Source organism: Odontesthes bonariensis, chromosome 10, assembly GCF_027942865.1.
Source record: "Odontesthes bonariensis isolate fOdoBon6 chromosome 10, fOdoBon6.hap1, whole genome shotgun sequence".
NCBI lineage: Eukaryota > Metazoa > Chordata > Actinopteri > Atheriniformes > Atherinopsidae > Odontesthes > Odontesthes bonariensis.
This window is the reverse complement of record NC_134515.1, coordinates 6,268,266-6,286,332: the sequence shown is the minus strand read 5'-3', so window position 1 is coordinate 6,286,332 and position 18,067 is coordinate 6,268,266. Positions and strand designations below refer to the sequence as shown.

General features: G+C 37.8%; 1 protein-coding gene across 2 annotated transcripts in view; it reads right to left on the bottom strand.

The window, feature by feature from the left end:
- The window catches only part of ptpn11b (protein tyrosine phosphatase non-receptor type 11b), a 38,901-nt gene that overhangs the window by 4,171 nt on the left and 16,663 nt on the right, over positions 1 to 18,067 (bottom strand). For both annotated transcript variants that reach the window (XM_075476034.1, XM_075476035.1), the window contains exons 3-15: positions 13,990 to 14,184; positions 10,746 to 10,938; positions 10,448 to 10,567; positions 10,178 to 10,291; positions 9,254 to 9,350; positions 8,966 to 9,045; positions 8,479 to 8,634; positions 6,590 to 6,721; positions 4,892 to 5,046; positions 2,909 to 2,976; positions 2,633 to 2,784; positions 1,373 to 1,473; positions 1,112 to 1,242 (exon numbers count right to left, since the gene is read on the bottom strand). In XM_075476034.1, the coding sequence (XP_075332149.1) occupies positions 1,155 to 1,242; positions 1,373 to 1,473; positions 2,633 to 2,784; positions 2,909 to 2,976; positions 4,892 to 5,046; positions 6,590 to 6,721; positions 8,479 to 8,634; positions 8,966 to 9,045; positions 9,254 to 9,350; positions 10,178 to 10,291; positions 10,448 to 10,567; positions 10,746 to 10,938; positions 13,990 to 14,184 (1,651 nt within the window). In that variant the 3' untranslated portion in view covers positions 1,112 to 1,154. The remainder of the gene's footprint in view (positions 1 to 1,111; positions 1,243 to 1,372; positions 1,474 to 2,632; positions 2,785 to 2,908; positions 2,977 to 4,891; positions 5,047 to 6,589; positions 6,722 to 8,478; positions 8,635 to 8,965; positions 9,046 to 9,253; positions 9,351 to 10,177; positions 10,292 to 10,447; positions 10,568 to 10,745; positions 10,939 to 13,989; positions 14,185 to 18,067) is intronic.

The window sequence follows — 18,067 nt, the reverse complement described above, 5'->3', positions numbered from 1 at the left end:
TTTCCAAATCTTGACAACTTTTAAAAGTTCTCGCTGATGTTTGAAGTTTGTTTTATTTACCTTTTCTCTCTTTTTAATCATATATGCTTTACTTTAGCATTGAGGGCTGGCGACTTGCCCATTCCAGAGCTAACGCAACGACAGCATGCTCAAACACGTCCAAGGCAAATATAGAATCGTCAATTGACAGAACATGCATGTCTTTGAAGAGCACATGAAAAATCCACGCATAAGAGCACAAGCTGACCAGCAGGTTTCGAAGCCAGAACTCTTTTCTCTGATGTAAAGATGCAAACTATTGTACTACTCTGCTGTGACCAAATCTATTTTGATAAAGCTGTTTTGGCTGACGAATGTTACTTGTGAATCACTCAACTTCCTTCACTCTATAATTTATTCTAAGATCCACAGAAGTTTCAACTAAAAGGACACAAAGCAGTTGAGTAATTTGACTGACATAAGAGCTCCATCTTTAAACACAAAGAGCTGCGGAGAAATGACAATCTCATAATTTCTCAAATATTTCAAAACAAAATGTATTAAATTACTTTCACACACATTAAAAAACATTTACAGTTATAAAAACAGTATTTATCATGTGATGTGCTGATGGCCTGTGATTCATTCACATTAACGCTGCTTGATATTAGTCACTAAGAGAGGGAAAAAAATGACAGTGTGAATTGAGGTTAATTATAATCAGAACCTAATTTAAATCTTTTGTGTCTTTCAAAATGGAGCTGTTCTTTATGAGCTCAGCTGCTTCTAGCCACCCTATAATTTGAAACTTGAAAATAAAAGAGCATTATCCTTCTGCGTACAAGTGGAAAATAAATGTGACTCAATGTATGAAACTCAGTTGTCTCCCATCAGTGGAAAGAAGAAAAAAAAAAGTTTCAATTTCCGGGGAAAATTCAGATCTACTGAAATGTCACCCTAAGCCATAAATTCTCAATTTTTCCACCGAATTACAGCTTGTATTAAAAGCAACACTCGTTTCCTTTATGGCGATGCTGTCATTTTATTACCATGATTTTAATAAGAGTGTCTTAAGTAGAAATGTACTCAATTTTACAGGCGGAAAGAGACAATTTCCAGTTTTAACACTTACAGAGAGGCAGACGAGAGAGGAGAGGAAGTCCACAGCGTCAATTTTACCTCCTGGTGTTACTGCTAAAAGATGTCTGAGGGCTTTTGAAGTTTATGTTCTCGTACACACTTGAAGAATCATCATTTGGCATCCTACAATAACACACAGATAAAAAAAAAAATTTTCAAATAAAACAAAATGTTTTAGACCTCTTTTCTGCTTTGACTCTGTGATCCTAAGTTCAGTAGTGGTGTCAGTCTCATCATCATATGTTACACTTACACAGAAGAAGAGCGCGAGGACGCAATGTTGTGTTTGGACCTCGAGTTTGTCATCTGTGGATATTTGATATTGGAATATTCTCTCTCCTTCGTCTTATTCCTCTGAAAAAGGACAAAATAAATCAGGGTATGTTAGAGTGCATCTAAAGCGTAAGACTTAACCAGGACTTGAGTTTATACTCTGAGGTCAAACACAAAGCCTAATGTCTGACAGGAGAGCTTGAAGCAAACATATGTCACTAGTCTGTTTGGTTATCCAGTTGCTTGTGCAGAAAGGAAACTCAGTGCCAATTTTGAAAAAAGTTAACAAGGATTAAACCAACTATTACAATTCATTAATGTACAAAACTTGCCATGGCTGAGGCAGTTTATGCAATTGCAACATGTGGAAAAAAGGATCATCAAAATAATTAATTAGGTATTCATAAAACCTGCATCTGTCAAGAATGACACAACAGACAAAAGGAAAGCTCAGTACAAATGAGGGCCGTTTTTCCTTTTCAATCAAAATTAAATGAAAAGTCTCAACTTGTAAAGTCGCTGTAATTAGTGACTTAAATGATAAACTTGTATCTGGCATTTTGAGCCAAAGTATTCATCTGAAGCTGTTCTTGTAACATTTTTTATAATCATTTCTGGTTTAATCAATCCTATGAAAAACAAAAACAAAGTAATTTGTCATTATCTGCACAGTTAAACACCGTTACAGATATCAGCTACATGCCAAAGATTACCGACCTAATCTAAATTTCAGTTTAACAACTGAATTGATGCCAGTTAAGTTCAACTTCTAAAACATTTGTAATAATCTTGCCGATACTATACCATGACAATGATGAAAACTTCCAGCACAGTGGAGGAGATGCTCTTTCTTGCTGACAGTTTTAGTGATGTTGGTGTTGTGTCTTAACCCATCTTAGTTTATAAGGAATTTTGAATTGAAATGTTTTTTTTAGCTATTATAATATAAACTCAAACATCCAATGCCTTCTTTCTTCGAGAACTCCTGTAGAGGTAAGTTGTGTTATTCTTGTGATTCTAACCCAGGGAACCTTTTACAGCCAATCGCTTTGTTCTCATGTCATGCTGCCTTTTTCAGTGCAAGTTTTCTTCCATTTCATTTTAACGGCTTTTTAACAGGAACTTTTTACAGGCAAAGCTTAAATGGTCTCAGAGTACTGACTAAATGGTATTGATCCACCTCAATTTCTTTTCTTTTTCAGAAGACACTATGGTTTCAGCTTCTGGTGTTGCAGAATACCTGCTCCTCTGCTAGCCTCTTCTGAGCTGTGTCTATGTACTGCTGCACCGCCATGTAAATGAACTTATACTGGGCCTCCGTCTGCACCATGCCCGATCTCTGCTGCCGTACCCTCTGGATGGTCTTTGGGATGTCAATGTCGCAGTGGAGACCTATTAAAAAAAAAAAAAACAAACAAAAAAAAAAAAACACAAATCCAGAAATTAGAAGAGCTGCAGAACAAAGTTTAAAAGGTAAATCCAGTGTGTTACAGGAGTTTCATGGTCAGATACCTACCTCTGCGGTTAATAATGTCAATCAGGATGTCAATGACGATAATAGTGCCGGTTCTGCCGATGCCTGCACTGCAGTGACAGCAGAGTGATAGGTCAAAACAACATGTAGTAACACTTGAAGAAATGAAGCAAATGTATTGAAGTGAAATATAGACACTTTTGTTTGGATTCAGTTATATGATTGTTACATAGCAATGGAAATACAAATGACAATACAAGCAATTCATCTTTTATTTTCATGTATTGCCGTGCCACCAAGAAAAATGAAGTCAGACTGAGTACAATCTTCAACTTCCTATAACCTTATTCTATCAGTAGCCAAGCAATCATGAGTCAGTCTGTAGCTCAGCAGAAAGAGCCCACCAATCGGAAGGTCGGTGGTTCGACCCCGGCTTCCCCGGGCTACATGTCGAAGTGTCCTTGGGCAAGACACTGAACCCCACATTGCCTACCGATAAATCCATCGCTGTATGAATGTGTGTGTGAATGATTAGAAAGCACGTAGTGTGTATAGATGTAGAGTGTTGTATGAGTGTGTGTGAATGGGTGAATGTGGCATGTAGTGTTAGAAGTGCTTTGAGTGGTCAGCAGGACTAGATAAGCACTATAAAAGTACAGTACGTTTTTTCAGTCTCGTCATCATGTTTGCAGTACGTTTGAGTAGTGGGTGGGTATGGAGAAAGACCGGAAAGAACACCAAAGTGGAACAATCTATTACGACTATCCACGTGTTTCAGTGACCTATGCAAACAATGAAAGTAAACAAACAAAAAAAAAGACATCTGACAACTTATCTGGAACTGTTTTATGAGGAGATAAACCTAAAATCAAGCCAAATCTGAGGAAGGCGATCTTCAGCTAGTCACTGATGGTACTTATCACGCCACAAATTGTATGTTTTAGATGTATTAAGCATATCCTAACTTCAGATGACTATTCCAGACAGATTCTAACATTTGTTTGAAGTGATAAACAGAGTAACGACTAAAGGAAAACTTTGTTAACACTCAGGTAAATGTAATGGGATATAAATGCTGAGGGGGTATGTGTAATCAAGAACATGTGTCAATACCACTGCTAACTCAATCTCTTTAGATGACAAAGGGCCATTAAATGTCAACATGTGAATGGAGAACAACCTAATTTGTATCAAATTAATTTCCTGAAAACTTTGATAAGCTGGTTAATCTTATTGAAAATCTACAATGAAATACAGCGTTTCTTGATTGTTGACAACTTTTTAATATTAGGGTCAAAGCTCAACCTCAATTATAGCACAACCCAGTGGCCAATTGAAACACTCATAAAATACTTGCATTTGTAAAAATTCCAGTATCATCAATTTTCTGTTTGATGGAAACTGATGCAAGGTAAAGAGGTTGAAAAAAGACAAATGGGAAAATACAATACAATTCTAAGATTGAAAGTCATTAAGATAGTTCTAAGTGATCATACCATAATCACTGAGATCTATCTTAGACAAGCTTTCAAGTAGTTTCTTTAAGCAGTCTTCGGGAATAGTTCTCCAGGATTCTTGAAGAACATTTCAAAGCTCTTCTTTGGATGTTGGCTGCCTTTTGTTCTTTGTTTCTGCTAAGATGATCCCACACCGATGGACTCTGGTTAGGGCAATTTGTCCCATTCTCTGAGACAGGTTTTCTAAATCATCCAAAGGCGCTGTATTGGATTCAGATCTTGTGACTAGGGACTTTTGCTTTGTGTCAAGGTGTAATGTTGAGGCATTAAATGATAGTAAAGTACGACTATAAAGGGATGCACATGCCCTGGAACTACCAGATACTCAGACTGTGACATTCAAAGCATTATTGGTATTAAGGGGCTGTTACTTTCCTACAGCAGCACAGCATCACTGCCAGCTAGAGCCAGATCCCCTAATAATTGAGTTGTGGTCCAACCAGTATTGGCATCTTTTGTTCAGACCTTATGGATCCGGTTACAAAACATTGCTCCTCAGTGCTCGTACCTGCAGTGGACGACAATGGGTCCAGCGTCTGTAATGGAGCTCTGAGTGCGGTTGACCTCCTCCAGGAACCAGAGGACACCGCCGGGTTCATTGGGCACTCCATGGTCTGGCCAGCTCAGGTACTGATAGTGCCAGATGTACCTCAGAGGCTCTTTCTACAGAGAAAAAGAAAAAGTGAAGTAAAAAAAAAAATATATACACTTTTGTACAGGTTTTAGAAATGCTCGTGTTTGTGTAATGCCTGATACAAAGTAGCCATGTGACCCCTCTGTATCAATTAATGAACACAATTTATAATCTTCTTCCACAATTCATTTTAAGCAAAAGTTCTGCCAACTCCAGTATAAAATAGTTTAATTTAGCAAATTAAAGAAGCATTTCCTAAAATCATAGTTATAAAATTCAATCCGGTGGTTGACTGGCTCTTTTCTTTGCGGCTTTAATTAGACATAATGTCTGCTTATCACATTCAGACTTCGTTGCTCAAATCAGCATTTAAGTAACACTGCAATTAAACCAGTTCTTATCAGCATTTCTGAGTGCGGAGATGTGTTTTTATCCAAAATGATAATTGTGGATTGTGCTAATAATTCCTTACAGATGAACGTGCAGGATTGACTGCATAGGGCCAATATGATAAATTGCTTTAATGAAACCAATTATTTGTTTTGGAGCTGAATGTGCAGAGCCATGGACCAACTACTGTCCAATGTGAGTCACAAGTATCTCCAACAGACTAACATTAGTGCTGATTAACCGACACTATGCTGTACTCATAAATGAGTGACTCAGCTGTAACGCGCTTAAATACATATTAGGGTTATTAGCTACTTAACACCACCTGATGGCACTTTTTAGTGAAAATAATGATAAGATATTCTCAGTCAGGCTTTGTAGAGCATCAGCTCCATTTATGCAATTGTGAGTAGAATATTATTAAACACTGGCGGCCTGTCCAGGGTGTACCCTGCCTCTCGCCCATTGACTGCTGGGATAGGCTCCAGCCCCCCCGTGACCCGACCGACGGATTCAGCGGTATAGAAAATGGATGGATATTATTAAACACAAAAAATAATTATTATAATATTTTCAATCAAAAGTTTTATCTACACTAAAACTGGATAACAAGCACAAAATACAATTGCAATTTGACCACTAAAATAAAAAAAATTGTTGTCTTTTAAATTATTTTAAAACAGTGTGAGAGCTGTTATCAAAGAAAAAAGCTTCTACAAATAATTAAATTGTGTGTGAGATGTGTGTGATTTAACAGCATCAAAAAGATTAAAACACCCCATAACAAAAAACAAAACAAAAAACGTTTTCTTTATAAACATCGATTCCAGTCTCTCTTGCTTCATTGCTTCTAGGTACTGAAGACAGAATATCTGCGCGGAGAAAGCCTCCTAACATTACTACATGCTACTTAGTCTGCATATCAATCACCGAGTAAACATGCTTTAACAAACATGTCCTCAAAGAGTTTTTACTTCAAGCTTTAATACATGAAAACTGTCATTTTTCAAGTTTCTATACACTTTTCCAATTCATTTTATATTCCTCTCGTGTTCTTGGGATCCATGTAGTTAATCCTCTCATAAGTACAAGCACGTGCTGTGACATTGTGTGTACGCATGATTTGATAATCTGAACCCAGGTCAGTGGGTCAGCTCAGCCTGAGCACAGAGCTCCGCCTACCCGGTCGAGACGTGTCACCTCCAGCTTCCTCAGGATATAGTCTTGAGCCGGTTGCTCATCCACATTCCTCAACAGCACCTTTCCGAACTCCTTAGTGCCATGAAGGTCCGGCCAGTAACGGACACATTTGTTCTAAATCAGAGCAAAATCAGAGAGGGTGAAAGGGTGAAAGAAAAAAAAACAAACAAAAAAAAAAAAAACAGAGAGGGTGGAAGGTATTAGACAGTCTGAAGAGCCAAGCTCATCTTGTGAAGCTTTTCAATCAGCTTAACTGTAAAACTATCCCAGCTAGCCATCTTGATACCCAACCCCACCACAGAAACATGCATGCACAGACACAGTAACCACCCAGATTTCGTGGAATCCGTTACTGCTATCCAGTAAACACTTTCACCTGACAAAAACATTTCTTTACGTCTTTTCAGGTTTACTGAATTTTATGCTATTGTGCTTCTATTCCTGCATTTCAAGTCAGCAACACAAAAAAAGAAAAGTTGAGATGATGAAGCTTTCGTCACTTTGTATCGTTTCTGTTCTTCTCACAAAACTTGAAACACATTCTTGCACAGAGGATACCGAGTGGTGAAGTTTTTTAGGCTTGAACTCTGTTACAACCCAATGCATCACAGAGCCTGGCTTTTGGACTTGTTGCTGATAACAGTCTGAATTGGCCTTTATTTTGGTCCAGAGCATAAGACATCCATTTATTAGAAAAAGAAGTCTGGCATACTGATTGGTCCAACCACAATATTAATAAATTCCAGATGCCTTAGAGCCCAAAGAAGTTGATGACACCTCTGGACAAATTTAACACAAGGCTCCTTTTTTGCACAGTAAAGTTTTAAGTCAGTTAATTCAATATAACTTTGCATTGTAGTGCTTGAAAAAGATTTAAAGACATTCCTTACCCAGGTAGTTCTCTCATTTATTGATGAATGACACAGGCTTGTGCCCTTGCCCTCTACACACTGAAATTCTTCCAAATACCTTCAATCATTTAATGATTTTATACACTGTTGCGAGTAATATGCAAATCTTATCCAATCTTTCACTGACAATCATTGTTTTCAACATCTTAAGTACTTTCTAAGGGATTTGTCCTCAAAACTCTGTATCAAATCATCCCAAGTTTAGGCGTGAAATTCGGGAATACATGTAAATCAGGGATGTCCGAAGTCGGTCCTCGAGGGCCACTAACCTGCAGGTTTTAGATGTTGCCCTGCTTCAACACACCTGATTCAGATCAAGACATCATTAACAGGCTTGTGCAGAACTTAACAATGTGTTGAATAGATCCATTTAATCTGAATCAGGTGGGTTGAAGCAGGGCAACATAAACCTGCAGGATAGCGGCCCTCGAGGACTGACTTTGGACATCCCTGATGTAAATGAACAAATCACTTAAAGTTAATGAGAATAAACTAAATATTTTTGGTTGACAGTAGTCAGCGATTAAATGAAAGTAATTTAAGTATCACTGTATTTTTTCCCCCTTTCTGAAAATATGCAGTTTGCATAAAATCCTAACTTTTTTCTAATCTGGGGTTAGATAGAACTTAACAGTAAAGAGAGACAACAGTACATATATATTTTAGATTTTTATAACTGATTGTTTGAGGGAGTTGCACCGCCAACGGAACCAGCCACAAAGCCTGAATAATAATAAGAAAAAAAATAAATAAATAAATATAATAATAATAGCTGACGAAGACGTACATGAATCACTATGAAAGTAGTTCAAGCAGACCACTCTTTGCTTGACTCTATGGTTGTTTGACCATTTATATTTTCATGAGAGCAGCTTAAATAAATCATTGATAATACATTTTCTGATGTCTCTTCTACCCCAACAATTTGTACTAAATGCACCTTTACTGCAAACTGCTTACCCTTCCCCGCTCCATTTCCTTTGTGGTCATAACGATGACGTGCGTATTCTCCTGATACACCATCTTCCAGAAGTCAACGACTGTGTTCTGTAGACATCCCTGGGTGGCAATGAAGACTTTGCCCTCCTCCACACGGCGCTCCTCTTCATGCATACTCTATAAGAGTGGATAGCATAAACTGTGACGCACTCACATTAGCATTCTGACATTAAGGTGAAAGGTTTTTTAAAGAGAATATACTATGATGAGGAAATTAGTTATTAGAAATGAATGAACACTTTTGTTTCTGAGTGCAAATATTTAGTTACAGTCAACATTATGAATAAATAACTACACTATCTACATCATGCACAATCATTCTCCATCAAGATAGGTCCTTTAAATCACAATTATCTGAAGCAATCGCTCAGTGTTGATTTCAACTTCTTTATTTGATTAAAGCCATTGTTGTTTATGCATTGTTATGTTGCTTTCTGAACACACTCACTCTGATGTAGTTGGCGTTGATGTAGTCTGCACCAAGAATATCTGGATCTGTTTCTCTAAGTACAACACGTGTTGTGTCAACTGAAAACACACAATTAAAAAAAAGGTATTATCGAACAACATCTACAGTTTCCTGAGATCACACGTTAAATGTCATCCAATAGGCAGCAAGTGATCAGAAGTCAAATCTTTATGCGCTGCTCAGGCCTCTACGCTGTCTTTCTGTTTGTGTCATTCTTTCCACAGGAAGTTGGAGAGACAGGAAATGGCAGGTTGCAGCGTGACTCACAGGGGAGGATATTCTTGTATCTGTTTTTACTCTTGTTTTCTGGCTTCTGTCCTTCTTTCCTGGGATACAGCAGTTTGCATTCCTGCTGCTGAAGTACCTGACAGAAGGGAGAAAGAAGTTTAAAAGATTTTATTTCTATCATTTTTAGTATAAGAACCAGTTCAAGCAAATTTCTAACAAAAGAGCCTCCAACTGACATTGACAAAGACATTTATATATTTTCAGTACTCTGATTAACTGTGTAATAGGCCTTCATTACACCAGGGGTCACCCTGGAGTGCAACAACAGGAAAACTATATTTCAGAATTAATGCTATAAATGCAGTGAAGCATTTCACCGTGCATTTTCCTTCAGCTGCAAAAAGAGCTCTTTTCTCATTCTTGCCAAGTAAGGTCAGAATATGTCAAGCAATTACAGCAAACATATACAGTCCCTTAGCTGCAAACACAAAAACCAGGAGTATGCCAAATATGCAAATACAGTCAGACTAGTTTAAAATGTTTATTGGCTTCCTGATTTGATTTTGCAAATATCTTAGTCAGCGTTGCTCATATGGCCCATGTTAGGCTATCCACACAAATTTGAAAGTGTTGAAGCAAATTTACAAGCAAATAGTCATCACAAAACAGGATTTTAAATGTGGAACAGACAATCAAATAGCCAGACAAACACACCTTGTGGAAATCGTAGATAAAATTCAATTATCACTTGATAACGTTACATGTTCAATACACAATATGCATATGAGTTCTTATGAGTGACTCATCAGTTGGTTGAAAATTGCATTTCCCGTACATGAGGACAGAAGGAAAGCTCAGTTGAACATTGAACCTTGAAAATGACTGACACATTAACAATAAAATAAATCTAAACACAGTCATGTCATAAATAATGATTAATTGGAATGTCTGTTTTATACATACCTCAAATTCCTCCCAGAATCCTTGTTTAGGCTTCTCAGAGTTATCTGCTACTTCGTTAAGTTCTTGTACCCGGTTCTCAATGTTGGCTGCATTGATCCTTGTGGCATTAAATGGCTGTCGTTGCCACATAAAGGAGAAAAAAAGATCAAAACAACATGTTTTTCTCAATTCTAAAAGCATAGGTACATGCTCAATACATGCCTTGAAAGTACTATATAAGATTCACCAGATTTGATGCTTTTGTTTGTGTCATCGGCTTCTGTTCCATACCTGTTTGAGGTGCACTACAATGCCACTCGTTTCCACCATGGGGTTCTTCTTGTAGTGGTCTATCAGGTCAGCCAGGGTGTCAAACCTCTCACCGCCACCTACGTCATACTTGCCGTCCTCCTGAAGATGGAAGAACAATTCAATTACACCAACAGCTGGTCTGAGGGGTTCCTCACATTGTTTGAATGATGAACTTGTTGCAAATCTCCCAGTTCAATCCGTTAAATCAGTTATGTAGATTTGGGATATTATTAAAAAATTACGTAGACCTCTAATTATCTGAAATGATTTATCTCACCTGGTAGCGAATCCTAACATGGGTAACCTTGGTCTTGCGGTCCACATTCTCCTGTTTCTCCTCATTGGTGAGAACCGAGAGGACGAAGTCTCCCAGGGTGCTCTGGCTCTCCCGTACCAGAAAGCTGCCAGCTTTGCCTTTTTCTGTGAGCATTTTCTCTGCATCTCTGCCAGAGAGGCGCCCGTGGTACCACCTGGACAAGAATGAGAGAATCTGATATTTATGCAGGAAAACAGAGACACAATTCAGAGGGAAAAGAACTACTGAAAGAATGGTATGTCAATTATTGCAACATCTAGGAATAACTCAAAGATGCTGCAAACTCTAAATCTTGACCTTGTGTGTCTTCAAGAAATAAGCTCATATATAACCGCACTATTAGATGAGCATTGTTATGGAATATCAATTTATTTTATTTAGCAATTACTGTTATCTCATGTTATGATTGTTTTAAATAAAAAAAAAATGTATTACATTTTTCACATATTAAGCATGAATACCTCCAGCTCCTGAACCAAAGTGTCTAAATTCTTCTCAATATGAACTCTAAGTGATGTTAAAGAATCTAAACCTTTCAATGTGGGCATGATGTCATATTAGCTGCTGTATCAAAGTGAATCTCGCAGTGACAGATCACTTACAATGAGAGCAAATAGAACCAAGTAAAAATGTAAGACAGATCTGTTCAAAAACACAATCCATTTCAGTGACTTGCTTTGTTTGGTCTTTTTTTTCCTCCAACTGCCAAAGTCTGAGAATCCAAGTTGCATGGTAGACAAAATTACAAGACAAGTGAGAGGAGTTGAGACGAAAACATTTGGAGCTGTGGGGGAGGATTAGAAATACGTTTCACGTTTCCTGAAAAATGTTCTTTATTGCATCTTTGGGGTTTAACTTAATGCAAATCTATATGTGCATGTGAGCGTAAACTCCTACTCAAATGCCACATTTTTCACACTTTTACTAATGTCAAGAAGACTTGTGTGTCTACATTTTTTTCCCCCCTTTGTGGTGAGCAAGAACATGGAGGAAACGCTGACAAGAGACGCATGTAGAATGGAAAAACCACAAACCAAAACCATAGATTGCAAGTTGCCTGTAGACCTAAATAGAACTAAAGACATATACTCTGCAGTGTGCAAATGTGCAGAAGAGGAGTTAAGCACAACCTGCTCAGCACAAATCTATACGAGATGATTTTGTGTACAATGTGTAGATTATGGTACAAGTATGATCAGGTCACTTTCCATTTGCATGCATCAAACATTAAAATATCAGCTGCTCTGGTCTCACGTCTAAAAAAGGAAGCGTTTTGGTGCGATGAAGAGGATAACTGCATACAGCTGATGTATACTCTGAAGGATGTTTGCCAAGCACAGGCTAAAACACCACCATCAACCACTTAGTTTGTTCAAACATGCATTTAGGAATGTGCTCCTATTTATGCCTGTGGATGGGAGCAGTATCTGAATTTAATGAGTGGGGGAGTGCGTGTACAGAATAGTGCATCCTCTCTTCAAACTGGATGTGTAAACATGTAGGTGCACTGGTACATAATTAATGAGTTAATGGCAGATTCTTCCCTACTGCCAGTCCATTGAAACACTTTACTAAGTGGTAATGTGGCCATGGGCCAGTAATTCAATGTTTTTGTTGATACTGTCAGCTCTGAGTGGAATAGCTGGAGTTTGTGATGTTGTTGTCACAATGCAAAGCTTTGCTTTTTTAGGTCAATTTCTTGTTTTTCTCCCCAACTTCCTTTATAGTCACAGCAGACAACTGTTTAACATGTTTTCAGCTCTTATGTAGAAGTACAATTATTAATATTAGGGCTGGGCAACGATTAAAATGTTTAATCTAATTACTCACATGATTTCCCTGATTAATCACATTTGTACGCAAAATCTAAAAATGAATCCAAAAGTAGTGTATAGCTTTTAGCATTTAGCTTTATTTTAAATGTGCTGCCATATGAATGAAAGTGCCATAACATTTGTTGTGCAAACACACTTTTAACATCAGCATCTTTCTGTAGTTTTTATGTAGAAGCCTCGCTCCACTGTCTGTTTCCTTGAATGACTTGCTGCTATCAGTTGTGTGTTTTGCCTTTAAGTGATATTTTAGACTGGAACTACTACGCTGAGAAGACAATTCAACTTGGCAGTGTTTACAGATGACTTTGGTTCTGTCGACTCCGCCGTCTGGAAGAACTTTCAAATGAAAATGACCGAGTAAAAGTTCCGTACCCTTCTCCATGTTTGGTGGATCCGCCGATTACTTTCTTTTCCGGTTCCGCAGCAGACAGCAACAGACTTTTACAAAATAAAAGCCTGTGAGCAACAGACTTTTACAAAATAAAATAAATAAAACGTAAAAAACTGCATTAATGCGCGATAAAATATTTATCGGCGTTAAATAAATAGCGAATTAATGCGATAATAATGAGTTAACTCGCCCAGCCCTAATTAATATGTATCATGAAGCACCTAAGCGACATTTACACAGAGTTGAGCACTTTGTACCACATCTTTTTCAGGAGCTGATATAAACCAAGACATTTGCCAGTGTTTTTGCAATTTGCAAAATATATTTGAGATATTTCATTAAATAGTGATATATATACACACTTTGTATGCAGAGATGATATAATATACACCTGTAATCAGTAATAAAGCACAATTGGCAATTGCTCAAAAAGGTCCAACTATTTCAATATTAATGATGATCATTATGAATGCAAACCAGGTTATTTTTCAAAGTTTACATTCTTTGTCCCTATATTAGTGAATCTGACCTGCTTGCTTGTAGTGAAATTGTAGACTGCCCTCTAACTTTTTAAAGTTTTAATGGAAATGCAAACAAAGTAATGAAAATGATAAATGAAACCAATTTCATGCACATAATTAAAACAAGAATGCAATATTTTGCCCACAGTTTTTACTTTCTAGAGAGTGACGAAGCTTCGCCGGCAGAATTTAGACCTCATCAGGTCGAACTGTCGTGGATGTTCTCAGGTGGCAAATTGTTTCTCATTGCAGTATGAGGTTTTACAGCCCCACACCTGAAGCTATTGAATAAAATTGGTCTGTGGTCAGGAATAAACTCTCATACTGTTATAATAAGTTTTGATTAAATATATCTGGCTGAGCTGAGATTTACATGCAAACCTGTGCTAATCTGCCTGATTTTAGGCTGATTTTAGGCTGTTTGAAGGTGTTGGGTTGGTATGCAAGTTAAACTTCACCTCTCTGAGGTGGGGTCCTTGCAGTTGAGGGGATACTTGAGCTCAATGACATGGCCATTCCTCTCACGAAGGAGATCCTGCTGTTCAGTGTAATACTGCACCAGCTCGGCCAGTGTGGCAAACTTCTCGCCTCCATACAGGTCGTAGAATTCTTCCGTGTTCTGGATCTTAATGTGGGTCACCTCATCGTTCCGCCTGAGTAAGAGGGGGGAAAAAAAAAAAATGTCGGATTTTAAATCACTGCAATTTTTGTGAGGCATGAAAACATTCTAAGAAGCATTTTTTCTGTTGAAAAAAAGTCCTTTTTACTTATACCCTGCAGAAATGTAAGCATTGAACGCACAGAAACAGCCACCCACACACATGCCAATACAGTACATGCTCACACAAAGAATATCAAGACTTCGCCCACTCTCAGCATTAATGTCTATACACTATGAACAACTCCAGCTTATCAAACCATCTGCTCACATTTCAAGACTGAGCCTCATTTCCAACAAACTGTGCTCAAGAAGACACATATCAAATTACATTATTCAATCTTTTGTCATGTCATCTGTTATTTACTTGAAATATTCTGTGACAAATTAGTATCTCTGATATGTTGGGCCTTTCTTGCAAAGTTTGTTATTTAAAAAAGTATAAATATGCAACTAAACAAATATAATTTAGAACATGATCATTTCATCTGCCTAATAAATTAGCTCCAAGCTATCGCAGGAAAAATCCAGCGATGAAAGATGGATGCATTATGACACAAACTGGATATTTTTTTACTCTCAATCTTACACAAATCTTCTCAACAAGGGATCATCCTTTTTTGATATTCCGTAGTTTTTATATAGAATGTATTTGCATGAAGGCTTTACTATGATTGCAGCACTGTAGAAAACAAACGCATTCAGATGGGGAGAGTGAGAATGATAAACCAGAAAAACACAACATGGTACCGGTTTGCATATTCAAATTCCTCTGGCGGATTGAAAGGCTGTACATACTTCCAAATGCAAACACACACATACAGCTTTGATCCATAAGATATTTGCCTGGTAGCAAGAGAAGAAAAGGTAGTCCACTCTGGGGCCCAATCGCTTCATGATTTTTTTTATGCAAATTCACTTTTCCATTCTCCATCTCCAGTGACGTTTGCTAACATGTTTCATCAGCTGAGATAAACAAAACATTCTGTAAACAAATTAAGTATGACGACTCAGAGCCCTCAGAGGACTTAGCCAAGCAGTCAGCACTTACTGATCTGCAGGCTGAGATACAACAGTCTGCGTTCTCTGTCAAACTGATTATCAGCTAATGGTGATATCAAATGGCACAAATCCCATTTCCCTCCATCACTTTCCTTGTCCTAATAAATTTCACATTCCTTCTTTCACTTCCCCTCCTCCTACTCGGTATACTATAAATCCTCTCCTCTATTCTTGCATTTATTTGTCCCATAATCCATCTCTCCCTCCATCCTTCTCCCTGTATTTTCTGGTAATTGCTTTATGGCTCTATTAGTGGACGATGGCCGAGTGCCACAGGTCTATGAGCCCTTTGCAGGCCCCTCCTCAACTTTTAGGCCAAAACCCTCTTTTCTCTCACAGTTTAACACCATTAACTCTGGAATGAGGCAAACAAAACCCATTAGATTTAAATTCAATTCATGGCCTCACACTATGACACACAGATAACCTTTATGGATTTATTGCAATTTGGTCTTCTTTAGAAGACAGGGAAACAGCCTCAATTTTGCTTGGCTTAGGATCACTCCTTTATATGCCAATACAGGAAAGATGACCTAATATAACTATGACAGTATAATCAAAAAAGGGTACAAGGTTAACTATGACTGGATGACGTTCTCAAAGAAAAACATTGTTCTATACCATTAATTTAAGTGATGGGATTCACTCATCTTTACTTATCTTTTGAAATAAAGATGTTGTTTATTTGCCTCTCAGCTGTGTTGAACCAACAAGGTTATTTAACAATATTGTGTCCTTAGTCAAAATGCGCATAAGCTTGCAGATGGCAATTCTGGACCCCAGAGCACCAGTTTTTATTAGTCTATGTGCCATTTTTTGCACTTTTAAGAATATAGGGATACTTTCTTCCAAAACATGGTTACTAACCAAATCAATATTTTTTGCAAGGTTCTTCTGCAGTAGTTGAGTTCAACATGCTTATCCGTCTCAGATGAAATCAGATGGACCTACATTTAGATCCAATCCAATTCTGTGTGTAACACTAAAGTCAACCTTCAAAGATGGGTAGTAATAATATTAATCTAAGTGCATCGGTTGAGAATGCCCAATTATGATACAGTTCTTGCATGACAAAGTCTTACCGACAGTTAAAGTGGATGAAATACTTTCATTTCGTGGGTCATCATTAACAACATGTCCAATCTCTAATTTTCAGGAGGTAATAAAAAAAAAATAATAATTTATTTTTTTTTTAAAAAAAAGAGTAGTTACAGTTCAGAGAAGCACCTCTACAACATTGTTCTTCCTCAATGAATGATGTTCTGCATTTTTAAATGTTCCCATCAACATCCTGTTTATTTCAGCTGTAAAATATATGCCTGAATGAGCATGTCTGGAACATGACTATTTTTTTTATGTCTATTAACTATTTTAACTACTTAGGACTCTGCAAAGTAGGTACAGTTACAGAGTCTCGTGAGAATTTACACAAATAAAATGTCCCATGAAAACTCTCGGGGTATGTGGCTGGACTATTTGTTGAAAAGCCTCTGCTTTAATCCTTGCCACTCTCGGATTTGTTCCAATGTGCCTGAACTATCTGTAAGCCAACAATGGGAACGGGGGGGGGGGTGAGTGAACTAATTTCTGCAGCCTCGCTTCTGTGTAAGAAAAATACAAATAAAAGGACACAATCTCATACTTCATATAGTCCTGCAACATCCTATTACCCAAAACGATAGAAGGGATATACAGCTCTTAACACTCCTGTTATTTTCTGTTGCTTTCTCTCATCATTTTGTTGATCTTCTACATTCTACTTATGTCCTGCTCTGATTTCTTCAGGGAGGTTGTTTTGTCTGCTACGCTGGCTGGTTTCAGCATAAACAGCTGATCACTGGTACAAACAATGCAAGGAACAAATAACTGGGTGACAGCAGCGCTGTAAAAAAAGATAATAGCAATAAATAGAGCAGAAGTCTAACAACCAGTGTGTCAGGAGATGGCACAGCTCAGAAACACAATCAACAAAGTGTTTTCTTTTTATGGGCAAGATTATTCTTTGAAACAACCTGGCTGTCACATTGCAAAATAAGGAAGTTCAATGAAATAAAAAACAAAACAAAAAAAGAACAACTCTTTCAACAATTCTTACCCTTTAACTTTGGCTGCTCTCCCCCTAAAAGTAGTCGACTTTTTTTTAGCAGAAAGACGACATTCTCAGCACACCTGTCACACTTAGACCAACCCTGCAAGTCCTGATCTGCAGGTGTGCATTAGTGAATTCCATATGAGCCCCTCTGCTTTGTTCAAACAGTGACCTTCAACTTGAATTGTATATCACAAAACAAATAAAGATCACAGGGAACTAAAACTTGCAGGTGCAGTCAACAGCTCTGTTGGCATGGCCATAAAATCTTTTTTTAAAGTCTCTGTGACAGAATGAGGTGTTGTGATGCAACCTTCTGTTCAGGCACTCTTGGTTGAATGTTGTCTCTTCATTCAGCAGATCATGGGAGGGGACAGACAAAAGTGCAAGAATTAGACATGGACAGCAGAATACATAGACAGTCATGGCCTGTCGCCTTTGAGGTAAATCAGAAGACAGTTTAGATGGACAAAGATCAGAAAGACATTGACCTGGTGAGTGTAAGATGCAACATGCGGGAGCATTGCACTGCTCTGCTGTTTGCTCCTACCAAAGATGAACTCGATGACTTATGCTCGTCAGTGAATAGGCCTGGCCTACAACTTTTCACTGACCCCTTCCTGTATACAAGACGCATATGAAAGAAGTTTCTCAACAATTAAGTCCATCCAGCATCGTCTCAGGTGCCGACTGTCAGGACAACTTGGATGCCGTCTTCCTGATGAGG